The sequence below is a fragment of the Aplysia californica genome, unplaced genomic scaffold, assembly GCF_000002075.1.
Source record: "Aplysia californica isolate F4 #8 unplaced genomic scaffold, AplCal3.0 scaffold00598, whole genome shotgun sequence".
Lineage (NCBI taxonomy): Eukaryota > Metazoa > Mollusca > Gastropoda > Aplysiida > Aplysiidae > Aplysia > Aplysia californica.
This window is the reverse complement of record NW_004797868.1, coordinates 429810-448955: the sequence shown is the minus strand read 5'-3', so window position 1 is coordinate 448955 and position 19146 is coordinate 429810. Positions and strand designations below refer to the sequence as shown.

Below are 19146 nucleotides of genomic sequence, written 5' to 3'. Positions count from 1 at the left end.
AAGGAGGGGAGGTGCTTTTTGAATGTAAGTGTTTTTTACACTCCCATTAAAACAATTTAGATTATTCAGAAGGCGGGCTTCCGACCCTATCTACCAGGGCCAACCCAGGCGCCTGATAAGAGGTGGAAAGAAATAGAGAAAGAAAGAGAGAAAGAAAGAGAGAGTGAGAGAAAGAGAGAGAAGGAGACAGAAAGAGAGAGAGAGAGAGAGAGAGAGAGAGAGAGAGAGAGAGAGAGAGAGAGAGAGAGAGAGAGAGAGAGAGAGAGAGAGAGAGAGAAGACCTTAGAGAAGAGAAGAGAAGAGAAGAGAAGAGAAGAGAGAGAGAACGAAATACAGAGAGAGGGAGTGAAAAAGAAATAAAGAAAGAAGGAAAGAAAGAAAGGAAGAAAGAAAAAAAACAAAGAAAGAAAGAAAGAAAGAAAAAGAGAGAGAGAGAGAGAGAGAGAGAGAGAGAGAGAGAGAGAGAGAGAGAGACAGAAAGAAAGACCTATTAATGCCAAAAGATTCACAAGCGGATAATTTTATCACCAGTGTCCTAACTTAAAGGGAGACAAAGAGCGCTTTCAAGTAGGGTGTTTCACGCTCGCATGGCGAGTGGGGATTTCCGCTAAAAACCCGGTTTTTTCTCTTTCTCGGCTCATAACTTTATTAGTTCTTAGCCTAGCATCATAAAACCAACATGAAACGAGAGGTCTATATGTGCTTTTTGTTGCCATGTTAGTTTCAATGGGGGGAGAAATGTGTAACATTATCGATTTTTGAGTTAAAACTACAAGTACAAGATTCGTTACGCGTTCTGCCGCAAAGCGTGGCACGCAAATTTTGACAAATTTAGAGTGCAGCGTGTTTCGGGCCGTTTATTCGAGCTGAAATTTCGTTGGCTAATCGTTGTAGGTGACCTTAGAAATCACGTGATTCTGTAGTAGAATTGGACGCTGAAGGGTTTGCAACCCACCCGGAGTGTGTACGACGCTTGTGTAAAAAGTTATAGTAAAATATATATTTTAGCTTCAAAATTCTTTTTCATTAATAATAGAAAACTCTCCTGGGGGACGTTATATTTTCATTTCATTTTCATTTAGCTTTTTAGAAATGTCATTTTTGTTAAAAATGATTAAAGTTTTGCAGAAGAAAATCGAACTTTACTACCCTACCCTAGTTCACTTCGAAAGGTAAAAAAAAAATCACCCGCAGAGCCAGGAGTCAGGGGCAAGTAACTCTGGATTTTTAATGTAACTGATGTAAACAAACAACTGTCATCAAAGGTATGACTAGTTTAGGTAGTACAAGGGTGACCAAAAGTATTATTAACGGCCAAAGATACTTTTTTATATATTTGAATACTGAATATAAGAAAGTTGAAACTAAAATGAAATTTTAAAAGTCAAAGGAAATTGAATAATGTGCTGGGATTTGGTCTTCCTCCAATGTGATAAAAGAGTATAATCGTATCAATCCAAGAAGGAAAAAGTTGATTGAAGATAGCGTAGGTCAAGTACTAGAAAATCTTGATCGATGGGCGGTTGGGGGGGGGGGCGGTCAGGTCAAAATGCGTTTTCCCAGACTCTGTGTGCATTACGCTGGCATCTGCGTTTGTCGCGGCCGCGACTCGCGAATCGTATTTTTTGGTCCGCGAATCGCGGCCGCGATTTTTGCATAAGTTTTCAAAAAAAGACAAAAACAACAAAGCTACTTCATAACATACTAGACATGTATTTTGGTAAGTTTTAAGATGTCCATGTATATCTATTTTCATGCGGATGATATAAGTACATTACATTACCTACTGTTTATATTGCTGTCTGTCTTTTATTTTCCCCTCTTTGTTGTGTTTTAATTTGTTGGTGAGTTAATTTTTCTAAAAATTGTTCTGATGATTCGTTTTTCTTTTTTTGCGTTTTTACAACGTAATGTCTTTTAATTTAATGCTGTTCCCACCCTTTAAAAAATATAAATGTGTTATGTTAGAGCGTGTCTCCTCCAAAACCGAATACTGACACTGGCACACCCCAATCGTGTGAGATTCCATAATATAATTTACATGTGGTATCCTGTAAGCCTACTTTTTTCTTGAATTATACACGTTTAAGGTTAAAACAGCCAATCTTCAGATAGGTGGACACGCGCCTTAATTAGTTAATTTTTGTGCTTATTTATACGTGCTGTTCTAATTTTGATTTCATTCTATTGTGAAACCTTTATTTTCAACGTTTGTACCCTCTTGGTGACTACAAATGATGTTCTGGATGATCAAAACAGAGCACAAGAAATTTTGGTGCTATAGATTGTTACCTCTATCAACATATTGCTATATTACGTCGTTACAGAGAGTTGAAAGCTTGAAAATTAATGGCAACTTTTTTGGCAACTTTTTTGGCAACTTTTTTGGCAACTTTTTTGGCAACTTTGCCATTTTTTGTGGCAACTTTTGGACCAAAAAATGGCAACAAACACAGATGCTAGATCACGCAGTAGTCATTTGGTGCAGAGTTAAAAATAAATTGAAAAATCTTGATGATAAGTTCACTTGGCAGCCAGGCAAGGTGAAATAATAATTAGTATTGAACTCCTCAGAAGAAGGATATTATTATGATTGTTGCTCCTGCCAAGTTCAGTGGCTCAGAAGCCCATGTTACTTTGAACTTCAGTTGTGAAATGAAAAAAAAGGAATCTTGTTGTTGACTGAGAATATTGCTGGACTGGTAATTGGTAATATGGCATGGTATCGTAGGGAGTTTACTTATTATGTACTTTGCCTATCTTTAGCAGCCTCTGTTACCTTTTATACATATGGTGTAGAGGCGAGAAGCAAACATATTTCTCTTAATTGTTATGTATGCTTATATTGTTTTTGTTCAATGTTTCTCCTTCTGTTCCAGTAGTTGAAAACATCTCTATGTTGTTGATTTATTATTGTTATTATTCTGCCTTTCCTGCCCTGCTTCTTCGTGTGTGTGTTTTTTAAGCTAATTAAAGGTAGGAGTTTTACACCCCCTTCCTGTCTGTTCGGGCCAACCTGGGCTGAGAGAGATACTACATCACTGTAGAAAGACAAAAATACTATACTGTTCCAAAAAAAAAAAAAAAAAAAAAAAAGAAAAGAAACGCATAACCAAATTGACCACCGTGTATAATCGTACAGCACTGAATAACTGTTGATATAAATGAAGGAAAGAAAATACGTTTTGAAATTTTAGTCATTGTTGTTTGTTGATTATCAATAAAATTGAATTGATTTTGAACAATCAATTGGATGCTCCAATCTGAGCGTCCAAAGGCGGCCATTCATACTGGGTGTGGCCTCCTGCTGACTGGAGTACCGCTTGGCATCATCTGGGCATGGAGGTGATGAAACGACGAATGTTGGTGAGTGGTATTGCCCTCCACTCTTCATCCAAGTCGGCAAACAGTTCATCAGGAGTGGCAGGGGTGACAACTCTGTTCCGGAGACATCTGTCCAAAGCATCCTTAATGTGTTCTATAGCGTTCATATTCGGTGAATTTGAAGGCCATGGGAATGTCTGGACATTGTTTCTAGCCAGAAAGTCCCCAGTTACTCTGGCAGTATGCGGTATGGCATTGTCCTGTGGAAGATTGCCCCTGGTTGTTGAACCAATGGAAGGGCATGTGGTAGGAGAACGTTGTTGATGTAGGCCTGGGCTGCCAGATTACCTTGTACTCTCACCAGGCTGCTCCTGAGAGTGTAGTTGATTGCTCCCCACACCATCACACTGCCACCACCATGCGATAACGCCAGGGAGATGCATCCAGTTGCGAACCTCCCATTTCGATGTCGGTAAACTCGACGTCGTCTGTCGTGTCTAAAGATGAGAAAATTGGATTCATCACTGAACCATACGTGCCACCAGTTCTGTAGCTTCCAGTTGACGTGCTGAGTGGCCCATTGTCGTCGCTGTTGGTGATGCCGGTCCGTCAACAATGTTCTTAAAACAGGTCGATATGCACGGAGCCCTCTTTCTCGGAGTCGGTTGCTTACTGTCTAATCGGAAATTCTGATGACATTCCGAAGCACTTGGACGGTTGAAAAGGCAGGCACAAAACGATCCCGCAGGTGATGAAGCTGAATAAAGCGATCCTGGGCTCGAGTTGTTGCCCTTGGCCGTCCACTTCTCGGTTAATCGGCAGTTGAGTTGGACTGTTGAAACCTTGCAAAAAGTCGGCTGATGGTAGACTGTGACACGTTAAAATGTGGGGCAACATCTCCGGCTTGCAAGCGTCCAATAGCCTGGTTTCGCTCTTCTATCGTTAGTCGTGGCATGGCGTATCGCTGAACTGACAAACCATTTTTAGGCCATTATAGTCACCCAGTGAATGAACTCATACGCCAAATTTCGTTCGACTACTCACAAAATTTGACAAGTTGTGAGCTTTTTAACGCTCAATTATCACACAATTCAACAGTTTAGGCTATGCCTACCTGTGACGGTGAGTAAACAATGAATTTTGTTGTGAAAAGTTCAAGATATGTGTGAAAAAAACTAGCATGCACAAAACCTCATATTTACATATTTTATTATCACGAAAACACATGCACTTGGTTATGCTTTTCTTTTTTTGAAGAGTATAGATAACAATTTTCTCCCCTCTTGGGAATCAACACTAGATCTCTGCTTATGAAAGCGAAGCTCTTAACCGCTACACCACAGATGCTGGTTCTCTTCCTTTGTATCCATCTGTTCTTTGGTTGTATGCTCTTTCATTGGATGCATCACTTTTTGACGATGTAAAGAATGTATACTTTTGCTCAAGACTGTTGGCATTTTGGAATTAGATTCAATATCACTAAAAGTCAGGCACGAATAATTTAAATACATCGGGGAATGACAAACGTCTTCAACACATCCATAACTCGGGTTAAGGGCTAATGGTGATGTAAAATTGAAGAGATATCAATAAGGGAATGTCAATTTGTACGAGCTATTCATGATTTTCAGTTTTCAGTGTTCGTGTTTTCCGTTCCCAACTAGATCTACATTCATTTTTTCGGGGTGAAATGTGATTTTTTAAAAAATAAACTGGATTTATTGTTGCTTTCTTTACAGTTCGTAAGATGCGCCTAGTCGTGCTGATTAAGAAAATATACACGTTTGCACACTTTTGACTTAAAAAATTAATGTTATGTCACTTTTAAGTCAAAATCAGTTGCGCGTTTCGTCAATGGCGGCCACATTGGCGGCCATATTTGGTCACATGACTTTGCACATTACGTAATACATTGTTTATCATGTAGGCAATTGCATAACCTTTCTGGAAATGTATGATTATCATATGTTTTACAGGCAACTTTTTCTTTGAACTAAGGAAAACTGTTGCTAAGTTGTCTTTCTCATGCCTCATTTCGCACATTTTGGTGCCATACGTAAGTTTATACGTAAGTAATTAATTGTCCCCGAAAAATGCCCAAACTCACATCGAAAAACGTGCGTAACTTTTGAACCGTTTATCCAATCTTAATGCAGTTTCTTTTTGTTTTTCTCAGCTCCTTTAGCTCTATCTAGTGACATATATTTTGGTCAAATTAATCGTTTTTAAATTTTTTCGTGAAACCCCCTGCTTTGAGTCATGTTTTAGAATGAGCCCAGACACATTCTCTACCATTTTAGACCACGTGTGTTTTTGTTTTTGTTTTTTGTACAGACTTTCAAGATGAGAATGTAGAAGCTGTCTCCAGCTGTCCTGAGCTGATCGAGATAGCTTGGCGAGGTTTGGCGGAAATTTCGGGTGTGCTTATTTTAGAAATGACAAAATCACTGCCAGCAATGAGCGGTAGTAAATGCGGGGATATATTTTACTGCTCACTGCTAGCAGTGCACTGCTCAATACGGCGCGGCTACTGCTTTTGGTGCGAAGACCGAATCTATAATATTACTATGATTTAACACGGCTCAGCTACTGCGCAGTTACTGCTCAGCTCAATTGCCCTTAGTGCGTACGACCACTTAGAAATTTACTCACCTCTGCACGCATAACACCCCTGAAAAAGCACACAATATTGAAACCAAACTATAAATTTAATTCGTACTCCTATTAAGCCTATGTCTACTTATGGGCAACGCGACGTCACGTCGCGCATGGCAGTGGTTAGCGATGACTCGCGGGGTTTGCATTCTTTTGCGCGAAATCATAACATGGCGTGCAGACCGGCGCTACTAGGCTATGTATTTTGACCAATTGTGTCGAGGCTTTAACTGTCACACCCCCCCCCCCCCAGTCTGTCGTGCGCTGCGAGGTCTCATTAATTGCGACATAGACCAATGGCAGGCGACGGGTGTAAAGAGACGGGATCTTTATAACCTAACTTGATTGATTTTGGAGTGGCAAAGACTGCGCGCAACTTTGCGTCGCACATTAGAAGACTTACTCTTATTTTTATGTCACAGAAGGCGTTACGTAGTCATTGATCTCTTCTCAATTATCTGACAACATAATCTGGATTCTAAGAATGTTCCTATTTCCTATTCACCACATCAGGATAAAGCATGAAACAAAATTAATAAGAAATAAAAAAAAAATGAAATTAGATTCCTCTCCCTCGTATTATATGTCTGATCCTTCTTCCGCGTTCTCTATCATACCCAATTTTTTATTCAGATTTCAGTGGAAGAATTTGCAGTCGTTTAATCGGGAGCATCCATTACTTTCTGATTTCTTTTTTCAGTTACGTCTCCTCAAAGACCAGGAAAAATAACTCCAATCCTTCCCTGTTCATGTACAACTGAATCTAATACTAATATGAAAATAACATGCCACACGACGTTGCATTGTACAGTCCCATTCGCCTCGCTCAGTGGCCACCCAAGGTTTTGGCCTCGACTCGCCCTGCTTTGCCTAGCTTTCCCTCGCCCACAGTGTAGCTAGAGCTCAGGGGCAGTTCGTGGGTCTTATACGGGGTGCCCACTACGGCTGCATCGGGCCGATCGCCCAACTCGATCGCCTGAAACTGAAAACAAACACGTTTGTTTTTGAGGTGACCGAGTCGGGCTTTCGGCCCGATCGGCCGATCCCATCCGTAGTGGGCACCCGGTATTAAAAGTGGACGTGCACAATTAAGCTATCTTAGACTGAAGATAATCAAGGGCAGAGTAAATGGGATGGTGTATAATTTTAGGATCTTTGGGTTGGTGAAGGAAGACCTTGTGCTTGTATTTTCATTCCTTTACTTGTGGCTTTGACTTCTAGAACTAAATCTGTTTGTTAGCTAAACGTCAATTTCATTCATCCTGCATTAGAACTGAACACTCAAGTAATACCTTTCACCACTCCACTACAAAACCGTTCAAAAGCACAATTCATAGTCATAGGACGGCGACTTAAGTATGTCACGTTCACCTCCCTCAGGTTCACGGTCACAGAGTCACTTAAAATAGTGACAAGACAATGAACCAATCACAATTCACTTGAGCACTCCGCTGCATTGCTCCGGGGCCCACCTAATTTTGGCATGGAATAATGCACAGTCTATGGCGTTTATTTTTAGATTGCCTTCTGTGGGCTATGTTTCGGCGCTATTCGGCAGGAGCACATTTGAGATGTGCCGTCTTATTAATATTAATGTACCGTCAAACTCTCTGCAAGTGTTGTCATCGTTTGGGTTATCCCAAAGAGGGATTTTTAGGTCAGGTTTCCACTGTTGACTATCTTGTTATGTTTAGATACAACGCATGAACTTAGGCATGGCATAGTAAATGTTTTACGGCGCTATAGAATAGAAATGACAGTTACGGCGCCAGCGAGGACCTTGTTTTGATATAAATATTTGGCTAATGTTTGTTTCTGGCGTCTTTTATTTTATCATTGTGGGTGCTATACGTCATAGAACATTAAAACATTTTGGGCGGCACTGCACGACCGTGCTCTATGGACGAACCGCGCCTGCTAGAGCTAAAGTGCGTATTGAGCTTAGACTCAAAGGTAATGTCAATCAAGTGTTGGTGACATGGGGTTTAGATGGGTAGTCACGGCGGGGTGTCCTTGAGCAAGACACGACAGCCCTGGCAAGAAAAAGTAAAAGAAAAAACAAAAAACAAACAAGAACCTGGCACTACACAGCAGCGATCGCCAATGGCATGTTCGAGGAATTACTCTGTATTGGCGTAATATTGTGTATTTATGGATGCATTTATGTATTTACTTGTGTATGTGTGTATTTCTAATTATGTATTTATGTACAGGTTTGTCATTTTTACCAAATTTCCCCCCGGGTATCAATAAACAGTACTTTCTTTCTTTCCTTCTTCCTTTCTTTCATTCTCTTATTAATTATTCAGATTTTAAGTTTGTTTACTCACGCACAAACTACATTTTCCGCCAAATCGCACTGATGGTTGGTTGGGTTGAACATCAGGGATGTCCCACACATCTCGAGACTGCCTGTACCGGCAGACACACACCTGGGAAGATCAGAACACTTAAAGATAACTCAGATATCTTTGTTGGTTTGAATAATACTGTGCATCTGCGCGCGCTTGTGTGTGTGTGTGTGGGGGGGGGGGGGGTGGTGTATGTTTGTGTATGTTTGTGTATGTTTGTGTATGTTTGTGTATGTGTCTCTATGTGGGGGGGGGGGGGGGGGTTTGGTTGGGGGGGGGGACACCAAACAAGTGTCAGGATCTGAACAATAAATACTTATCATATCGTCACAGGACACGGGTTCGAATTCCTAGAGAGTTGTCATAAAGCAAGAAGAAAGAGCTGTACTTGAAAGTTTCGCTTTATTAAGGGGAGGAGCGACCCTTGGTTTTGCCGATTTTGGGTCAAGCTATGCACATTGAGATGTTTGCTGATTTGTCAAGATCAACCAGTTCTTTGTTTAAAAATAGCATGGAAACAATTGAGAAAATCTTTATTCTCCTCTTGAATTGTCTTTCAAAACATGGGGGTGGGTATATAATATAGTGAATTTTCACGATAACCGTCGTTTTTCGCAAATTGTCTTTTTTTTTTTTTTTTTTTTTTTTTACAGTTTTCATCCTTTTGACATGAAACTTCCGGGAAAGGCTGCCATCAATGTAACGGAAATATATTTGCGAAAAAAAACCAAAAACGTTTCCATTGGCAAGCGATTACGCAACCGCAATTATGAAAAACTTTTTTTAAAAACGTTGTGAAAATTCTCTTTTTTTTTCTTTTCCACTTATTGAAAAAAAGTCTTTGATAGTGTCTCGTTCAGGTATACTCTCACCAAATTTGGTCATATTTGGTCATTTAATAAGAAAGCCTTAGGTATTTGAAATCCATTGTTTATTTTCTAGATGGCGGCAGTTTCCATAGCAACTGCTGTAGCTATACCAAAATAAAATTGCGTATCAAAAGATTTTACTATGCCTAACTTATATGTGTACTTAGATTCGATCTCGGGCAACAAACATAGAAAACGGTCCTCAAGGATAGTTGCTCCCGTTAAGAAGAATCATACTACTCGTTTGAGTACTAGAATTTGGGCTCCTTGTACAGTTTTCCCGACTGACGTCCAATCTAATTCTGTCTTAACGGAGTTGGATGTTTAATTCGAACAATCCGTCACTAGTAAAATGTTACTGTGTTTATACGAGCTCTTATCCATAATGCACAACCTCTAAGGCAAGCTCATACAACTGCACATAACAGATTTGAATTACACTATCTTAAACTGTGCACTGGGGGGCTTTCGTGGCCTAGAGGTTAATGTGTTGGCCTCTCATTTAAAGGCCCCGGGTTCGAATCCGGGTAGCGAACGAACATTTTCTTCTCTAAAATTGTCTCCTCTCATCTCCTTTCCGGCTCTCTAGCAATGTTCGTTAGCTTTCGTCTCCTCTTTCTGTCCCTGCCCCCTCCTCTGGGCTCCTGACTCTTTCTGCAGCCTTCCCTACTGCTATTCCCTGGCTCCTTCTTACTGCTGTCTTTCTTCCACACCCTTGATCTTCTGGTAGGAAAGATCTACACCTAGCTGTCTCGGACAAGGGCGAAAATCATCGGAGGACCCGTGTGCACGTTAAAGATCCTCTGGTTGTCTAAAATCGATAAGAGTAGGCTTCGGCCGGGCAAAATTCAAAATTTCCTATCAGCTGAAAAAGTTTAATGTGTCCCTTGTGATCATATGACCTTATGCTGTTGCGAGTGCCGTAAAACACTTACCAAAAAAAAAAAGCGCATTGTCGTGGCCGCCGTTGCTTCGCTGCAAAATGTGTGCACCCTGGACCCCCCCCCCCCCCCGCCCCCCCAATCCAAAATGAGCATCAACTCCCCCCCCCCCACCCAAAAAAACCCCAAACAACCAAAAACAAACCAATCAGTCTCGCTATGCTCGAGTGTCTGCGTCATCTTTTACCCATAACACTTTATTTGTGTACCACATTCAGTCAAACATGGCGCTGCTCAGTGAATCGGAATTACGTGAAAGTGCACGGTTAAAGATATTTTAACTCTTTATCTCCAGCAAGCCGCTCCCAGCGGCTCGCAGTCGGAATTCTGCTGTGCCGGTGAGCCGCTGACAGCGTCTCGGGCACATTCATTTACGACGACTTCGACATTAAGTTACTTTTCGGCAAGGTTTATTTTACCAGAACTTCATTTATTAGATACCGTACTATCATAATAGGTTAGCTTATTTCGATTTAATGACTCATTTAGTGACGTTTTTGTTATTTCGGAAATTAGTTTTTAAAAAAGAGCCCCGGCGTAGTGGGTTTACCACCATCGGAGATAAAGAGATAATACAATACAGTCACTCTTTCAGGTGGCCTTTAACGTTCTTTTTACCCTTACTGTTGTGACTGTTTATAAATTGAAACAGATTCCTGTTTTTGTGGTTGCAAGGAAACTTCTGTGAAAAAAATACAAAATCTAGATTAGTAACTACAAATGAAAGTAAGAAATATACAAACTCATTTCTTGTTTCAGCAGCAACTTCTTTCTATTATTTAAACAGTAACAGTTAAAGTAGACATATTTTACGCCCCAAAAGAAAAAACAAACAAACGAAGAAATCCAGGCAACTAAGACATTGCTCGTAACAGCAACTGTAATTTAAGAACATCGCATTCGCTGTCTCAGCCTTCACCACCACCACATATCATAACCGTCATCTCCACCACAAACCACTAAAACAACAACACCACCACCATCACCAACAGCAGCAAGAACAAAAACAACAACAACAACAACAAAAACAGCAACAACAACAGCAAAAACAACAACAACAATAATAAAGACAACGATAAGAATAGCAGCACGAAAAGTACAATAATTCCGAACAAATTTCTGTTCCAAGTAAAGTAGAGAGAGAGGGGGACTGAGAGAGAGAGAGAGAGAGAGAGAGAGAGAGAGAGAGAGAGAGAGAGAGAGAAAGAAAGAGAGAGCAAATCAAAAGCTAATATATAGATCTGTGTATCAGATAGATGGATAGATATATAGATACATGTCGATAGATAGATAGATAGATAGATAGATAGATAGATAGATAGATAGATAGATAGATAGATAGATAGATAGATAGATAGATAGATATAAACAGACAAACAAACAAACAAACAAACAAACATAAATGTTCACTACTATACTGGACTGTGGAGCAGACTGTCTGTAGCTCCACCGAGAACTCGCGGGTAGGTGTTCTGATGTGGTTTGCTACTTCTTTCCTATCAAACATCTATCGTACTTCTCCTTCCAAATTATGTTTTGTGTTTGTTACTCTCTAGAAAAGTGGCATCAGTGGCCTTGTGGTTAGGCTACAGGACTTGTAATCGTGAGGTTAACGATTCTGGAGTTCAAGCCTCAGCTCGATCCGACGTTGTGTTCTTGGGAAAGGCACTTTACCTGAATTTCCCACTTGGCTCAGTCCTTTCGGAGATGGACGTTAAACTCGGAGGTCTAGCCTCATAACCTAATAGTAATAGTGTTGATAGGGGCATTAAACCTACACCATTTCACCAATTCACGTTCTAGAAACACCTCTAATCTTCGACACTCATATGACCTTATTGTGTTTACACTTACTAAAAACTAAAACCAGAGAACTCACCTGTAGAAGGCTTTACAATCGCCGCACGCAGGATAGTTTCCTGCGGGTACGCCGGAGCACGAGTTTACGCAGTAGACAGGTTCGCTCGTCGCTGACTGGACGCTTGTCTGAGAGGTCGGCGAGGTCACACTGCTGGGCGACAGCGACACCCTCGAGGTCATAGTGGTCACTGATTGTTCGGACACCAACGAGGTGTCTGACACTGCTGACGTCGGAGAAGTCAGGGAAGTGGTTCTATGGACGAAGCATTAATATATAGTGGAGTGTGGGTATTTGATATTGCACGTTTGAATAATACGAAGTATACAATTTTGGAATATTTTAATTTGGTTATAACGGTTACAAATTACCACCAATGCCTGACAATGACGAATATTCATAGGAGAATAATTCTTAACGCGAAATAGAAGAAAAAAGGATTATATTGATTTGCGGCTTCTACTGTTGCCAATGAAAACCAGTTCTGGCAGGAGACGAATAAGCCACATTTTTAGCTTCTTATAAAGCTTTATTTCCATATGTAGATGTGCGCATACGTCATACAGAACACCTTGGGATTGAAACCTGACTTACGCGCAGACAACATTTGCGCTCTGGTCACACTGCCCTGAGACTGGGTTGAACAACAGAGTGTTGGAACAGGACCGGCGTTCTCCTGTGTTGTCGCTGTCGCACCTGGATGAAAGGTTTTGGATGGAAACAAGAAGGCTAGATTGAACTAATTTAGCATCATTAAATCAATTCCTATTACAATAAACTGAACTTGTTATAGAACAAAATGCATTTTGTTTGTGTAAAAGAGAAACACATCGGCACAAAATGGTCATGTTTTGTTTAGAACAAGTAAAACAGGCAGACAGGAGTAACAGAGGGAAAGAAAACAAGTAAGCCCTACCAGAATGAGTTATTATTACACCATTTCCTGATCAAATAACAAAATAGACAGTTCAAATGAAACATAACAAAATCTATTCAAAATAATCAAATCACATTCAACAAAGAATGTTCAAACATCAAAGTAGATGGAGCGAATATAGCACTAGGGAGCTCAAATTTCAAAACAGCGCTTTCAAATGTAACAATAGAGAGTTCAAATTCAACATTGTCAGTTCAAATTTTATACACATTATTTTAAGTAGATAGGTTGTTTGACATGGTCTTGAGCACCCCCCCCCCCCCCCCCCAAGCCCTCATTCCCCCCCTCTCTCTCTCTCCCTCTCTCTCTCTCTCTCTCTCTCTCTCTCTCTCTCTCTCTCTGTTTCTCTCCCTCTTTCTCTTTCTTTCAGTCTCTCTGTTTGTCTCTTGCTTTCTGTCTCTGTGTGTATGTCAGTCTGCCTCTCCCTCTCTTTATCTCTCTGCCTCTCCCTCTCTTTATCTCTCTGTCGCTCCCTCTGTCTCTTTCTACCTCTCTGTCTGTCTGTCTGTCTGTCTCTCTCTCTATCTGTCCGTCTGTCTGTCTGTCTGTCTGTCTGTCTGTCTGTCTGTCTGTCTGTCTGTCTGTCTGTCTCTCTCTCTCTCTCTCTCTCTGTCTCTCTCTCTCTGTCTCTCTCTGTCTCTCTCTCTTAAAATTTGTTAAAAATGGCCTAACCATTTGACAAACAATTTGAATACGAGGTGCGTCTGACAGGGCAGTTTTATTAAAGTCCTGTTTTTATTTCGTCGAAAGTGTAATCTGGATGGCTTTCGACTATCCAGATCCGCTCATCTTTTATTTCCGTGGTTACTTTCCCAAATCTTTTTTTCCTACAATTTTTTTCAGTTTCGATCGATCAGTTTACTGTGCTTTATGCCGTAGATCTACGTCGGTTGATTTGCAACTGTTTAGCGAACATTACGTAATCGCACCCTGCAGAGAGGCTTCTCGTACATCGGTATTCTCTGTTTATCCTCCAGACTCCTTTTATTTTTTTTTTTTTTTTGACAGGCATGCTAAATAATATGTAGCTGTGTCTTCCAGGTAAGATTTGTCACAACGATAAAATTGATTTGTTCGAAGTGTTAGATCTAACAAAACTTGAGGACGGTTAGATCTAGATCTAGACAACGGACGGAAAGAGACGCGAAACAGTAAACGACAAATGTAGCTAAGAGACATATATATATATATATATATATATATATATATATATATATATATATATATATAGATAGATATATATAGATATATATAGATATATATAGATAGATATTATAGATATTATATATCATATATATATGTATTCATTGCTGCATTTGGACTCTCTATCTTGATATTTGATCAGAAAAGGTGTATAACAGTAATACTTTTGTTTTTTTTTAAATTATTATTTCAGTTACTTAAAATGTGAGCGTCGATTCTATGAACTCGGGTTTACAAGGAACACATTGTCCCCGTCGAAAGACAAAAAATACTCTATAAAAGTGTTCCCCATTCAGGAATCGAACCAGGGTCTTCTGCGTGCATCGACCAAGTACCTAACCGCAACGCCACAGATGTTTATTGAAAGTGGAATGAAATAGGATAAGATAAATCAAAATAGGATACAACTTTTCATTATTACCCTTGGGTTGTTTTGGACTTTTATATAATGACAAGTGCAAAGCTTTCAAACATAATTTAGAGGCATCAATAGCTGCATTCTTAGATTGAAACTTAAGATATTATTATTTGCATTGAATTTCTGTGTGACCACCACCGATGCCATGACTGGAGATGTATCCGTTTAATGCCCATAAATTTATGGATCTCAAAAGTATTACCTGTAGAATTCCACACAGTTGTCACAAGCGGCAAAATCTCCAAAGGGGGCGTTGCTGCAGTCCAGAACACAGAATATTTCAGCGCTGGTCAGCGAGCTCTCACTACTGGCTGACGTCTGGCTTGTGCCGCTCGCGGATATGGCTGACGTTTGGCTGATTCTGCTAAGTAATGACGTCAGAGATACATCTGACGTGTCCGATTGCTCAGACGTCATGGATTCTGGTGACGTCATTGATAACTCCGATTGTGGGGACGTCTCTGACAGTGCAGATGTGCCTGACGTTTTTGAAACCTCTGACGTAACGGATTGCTCTGACGCCAAGCTCGAGTCAGATCCTGGTGACGTCATTGATTGTGCGGATTGTTTTGAGATCTCTGACGTGCTGCTCACCACTGACGTGTCGCTGACTGCTGATTGCTCACTTATGTCGGACGTCATAGATACTTCTGAGGTCAGGGAAGACAACCTGTTGAGATGAAAAACAAACTCAAGGGATGCCATTGAATGGACTTTGCATCAAACAAGAAAAGCGTTTTCCAATGTAATTAGCACTTCATTAGGACAATAGAAGGTCATTAGAAGGCTATTGGAAGAATGAAAGACAGCTGTGGAAAGCGGTATAACTGCAACCTTAAAACGTAGATGAGGGAATCCGTGTTCTTTGCTTTTGTAGCACCAAGTTTCATGGAAACGATCTTGGGGAGTTGAAGAATGAGACTTTATAAACATGTATCCTTACTATCAAATACTTATACATTGTATTTCTCAATATATCATACCCATTTTGTAGTGTTTTTGTGCCTTGATCAACAAAATTTATATCATTTAGGGGGTGAGCTTCCACCTTGCTTGTCAGGGCCAACCCAGGCTCAGAGGGATACATTATATCAGTAGAAAGACTGAAACAATGAAAATTCTTCTTACAAGGAATCAGAACTCGGGTTTCCTGCTTGTAACGAAGAAGTCCCTTACCGCCACACCACAGACATTTGTCCCATGGTGTAAGATCAACGTTTTAGATAATGGTGATAGATGAATACTGCTGTTGCTTTTTAAAAAATATATAAGTTGCACATTATTGATTCCAATTGGGATACAATGGCAAACATACATACACAGATACACATTTGTACATACAAATGTACATGCAAAAGATAACAAACATACAACATTACCTCAATGCAGACAATTTTACAAACACATCATTATTGGTCGACACTCTGCTTAGCCTTGTTTTTCTTTCTTTTTTTTCACGGGATATTCTGTCTTGTCCAAATACACACCTCAGAGAAAACCAATCTTAGCTCAGTGTCACTAACATTTGCTTGACATTACTTGTGAGTCTGAACTCACAAATCACTCAGACACTGGAGCTCCCAACTAGTTAGTATGATTTCAAAAAACGATTGGTTAAGAGTCCCTATACATCAAGGAGCACATTTTATTTTTAAGTCAATCTGAAATGATGGCGTTTAGTTTTCAGTGCCAAAACTGAATGTTTTGAAAGGTGAAAATTCTACGCAACATTTTTTTTGACAATTATGCAGCTTCTTGCAAATGCATCATGTTAAACAAAACATTATTTAAAAAATCCAGCAACTAACAAACGAGCTAAAAATAAATAAAATATCCTGGACCTTGAGCAGGCTTTGTTATGACATGCTCAAACGTAAACATAGAATACACAATTTCTTTAGGTCTAATTGTGAAAAGTTCAAAACATGTCAACAAATAAAAATAAAACACCCCCTCACCACCCCCCTTCCAAAATTGACTAATGCTATGCATTAGGGTGCGTGCAGACCAAAAGCCGCGAGCCGAGCTATAGCCGCGGTGCGGCACGATGCGGTTATAAGCGAGTAGCTCTAGCGTGCACACCAAAAGCTGCGACAGCTAACCGCCCGCTAACTGTTAACTAACCCGCGGCTAGATGACAGCTTGTCTGTTCGCACCAAAAGCGCATGCTCAAACATATCATACCGAGCCATGTGCGAGCCAGTAACTTGCTGTTAGTTGGGCAGTGGGTGCTACAATTGTTTATGTGTAGGTTTACATCAGTTTAGGGTGGACAAAAATGACCAGCACTCCAGGTGAACGGAATACTTAGGTATCGTTACATTTGTTGGAACCATCAGTGTATCTCACACATACTTTGTGGCGTCGGTGGCCTAGTGGTTAGGCTCTCGGACTCGCAACCGTAAGGTCGTGGGTTCGAATCCCGTCAAGGGCCCGACGTTGTGTCCTTGGGAAAGGCACTTTACACGAATTTTCCTCACTTCACCCAGGCGGGAATGGGTACCCGGCTATAGACCGCGAAAGATCTTGTCAGTTTGTTAGTGTTTGAGCGCTTAATCGGCTGCTCGCACTGTATGCTTCCCGGGAAGCTGAGAATGTTTCGGAGTGTTCTATGGTCTGCTGGGGTAATAATATAGTGTAAAGCGCATAGAGCCTGCTGCTGAGCGGGGATATGCGCTATACAAATGCTATCTATTATTATTATTTATTTTTTTTTGTATTATATGTACCCATCGGGCCTACAGAAAAATATCTCATGACCACACTCATCACACTAGTATGTTAATAACTGGATTGGAACTACAGAGATAGAGTCTTGGGTAAGACAATAAACTGCATTCCGTCTTGAGTGAACAATGTTAACTGCATATCCGTATTCATAGGCAGTACACTTGGCGTTAAAATGTCTTTTCCATATTTCTTTTTGCCTTCTGTCCAGCTACCCTTTCCTTGTTTCCTGTCCTTTCCTCCTACTATGGCGCCTAAATGACCTAAATTTGTGTTGTCGATGGAGCCATAAAATCCAAAACTTACCACCCCCCCCCCCCTCGAACCAAAAAAACAAAAAACAAAAACATTTTCTTGCAGGAATGACCCTGTCTTCAGGGAATACACGAAATCAAAACACTGGCTATAGAGCAATACTCCTTTAATCCAACACTGTCCATAGAGCTCGTTGATTCATCATCATCATCGCCACCACCATCATCATCATCATCATCATCATCATCATCATCATCATCATCATCATCATCATCATCATCATCATCAGAGCTTCCCGATTGGATGTGGCTGTCTTCGTTGAGAACGGTACTCCCCATCGTGAAGGGGACAGCTTGCCACTTAGAGATGGCTAAGAGATTACCAGACAACCATCCTAGAAAGAAAGCCCTTGATCAAGCAGTCAAGCCTAAAAACCGCAGGAAAAATTGGTTACGGATGGGCACCGATCTAGCAGACCACCTCCCCCCTGAAGCAGAGAATCGATGGCCGATGAATCTGGTGAGAGCTTGTCCATGGGAGACCCATGGCGAAATCGAAATTCGGACAGAACTGAGAGGAGTAAAAGGAAAAGGTGATGATCCTGTAAAGGCACGTGAAGCAACTGAGGATGTGATCAAAGAGGTTGGTGCGGATGTGACAATTTTCACCGATGGATCGTCAGTCGCAGGATACCGCGAAGGTGGAGCAGCAGCAGTAGTGATAATAAATGATGAACCACCACGAACAGAAATTATTAAAACTAAAGGTGCATTCCTTACATCATCTTATGACGAGGAATGCCAGGCAATGATGTCTGCTGCACAATGGATTGCCGACAATTGCCCCAGTAGGACCAATGTGCTGGTCTTGACTGACAGTCAGTCCCTCTGCAAGGGGCTGCTGGGCAACAGCTCAGACATGATTGATTTGCGCCTCAAGTTCAGTGACGCCAGAGCCACAATAAAAATTCAGTGGAATAGAAGGAAATGAGGCAGCAGACCAAGCTGCTAATGAAGCCAGAGAGATCGAAGGAGACAGACGACCAACGACATACAGAGGAGTCTTTCCAATATTCAAGAGAGAAATCAGAGACCCACCATGTAGAACTAAGTACCAGCACCTGGAAGATGTGTATTCTGGGTACTCCTATAAGCGGGAACAAAAATCTATCACATGTCGCTGGGACCAGGTTGAGCTAGCGAGACTGCGTCGGACCATCATTGGAGTTTAAGATGGTTTAAGAACCTTGTAAATGAGAAGCTCAGCCCATGTTGCCGAAGATGCGGCCATGAAAAGGAGGACATCAAACATATGTTTGAATGTCCAGAAACAATGGCAATTCGAATGGAGTTATTTGGACGAGTGGAGATGCTTCTAAGCATATTGACAATGGAGCCGAAAAAGAGCCTCGCTCTCGCTCGAAGATTTCTTCGTGAAGTCCGTCAGGCCCATTAAGGAAACAAAAAAAATCATCATCATCATCATCGAAAAGAAACAACAAAAGATACAAATTAAGAGTAGATTCTGCCGAAAGAAGGATTAGATCTTGAAAAATGACCATAAACACAGTGGTATAACAGGAAATGGTATTTAATATTCAATGTTGGG

General features: G+C 40.8%; 1 protein-coding gene across 1 annotated transcript in view; it reads right to left on the bottom strand.

The window, feature by feature from the left end:
- The window catches only part of LOC101845646 (mucin-5AC), a gene marked incomplete at its 5' end in the record, with an annotated part of 30715 nt that extends 15489 nt beyond the window's left edge, over positions 1-15226 (bottom strand). Inside the window, 4 exon segments of the mRNA XM_013087523.1 lie at positions 8310-8411; positions 12020-12253; positions 12593-12694; positions 14759-15226. Coding sequence (XP_012942977.1) covers positions 8310-8411; positions 12020-12253; positions 12593-12694; positions 14759-15198 — 878 coding nt within the window.
- Positions 15227-19146: the final 3920 nt, after the last annotated feature.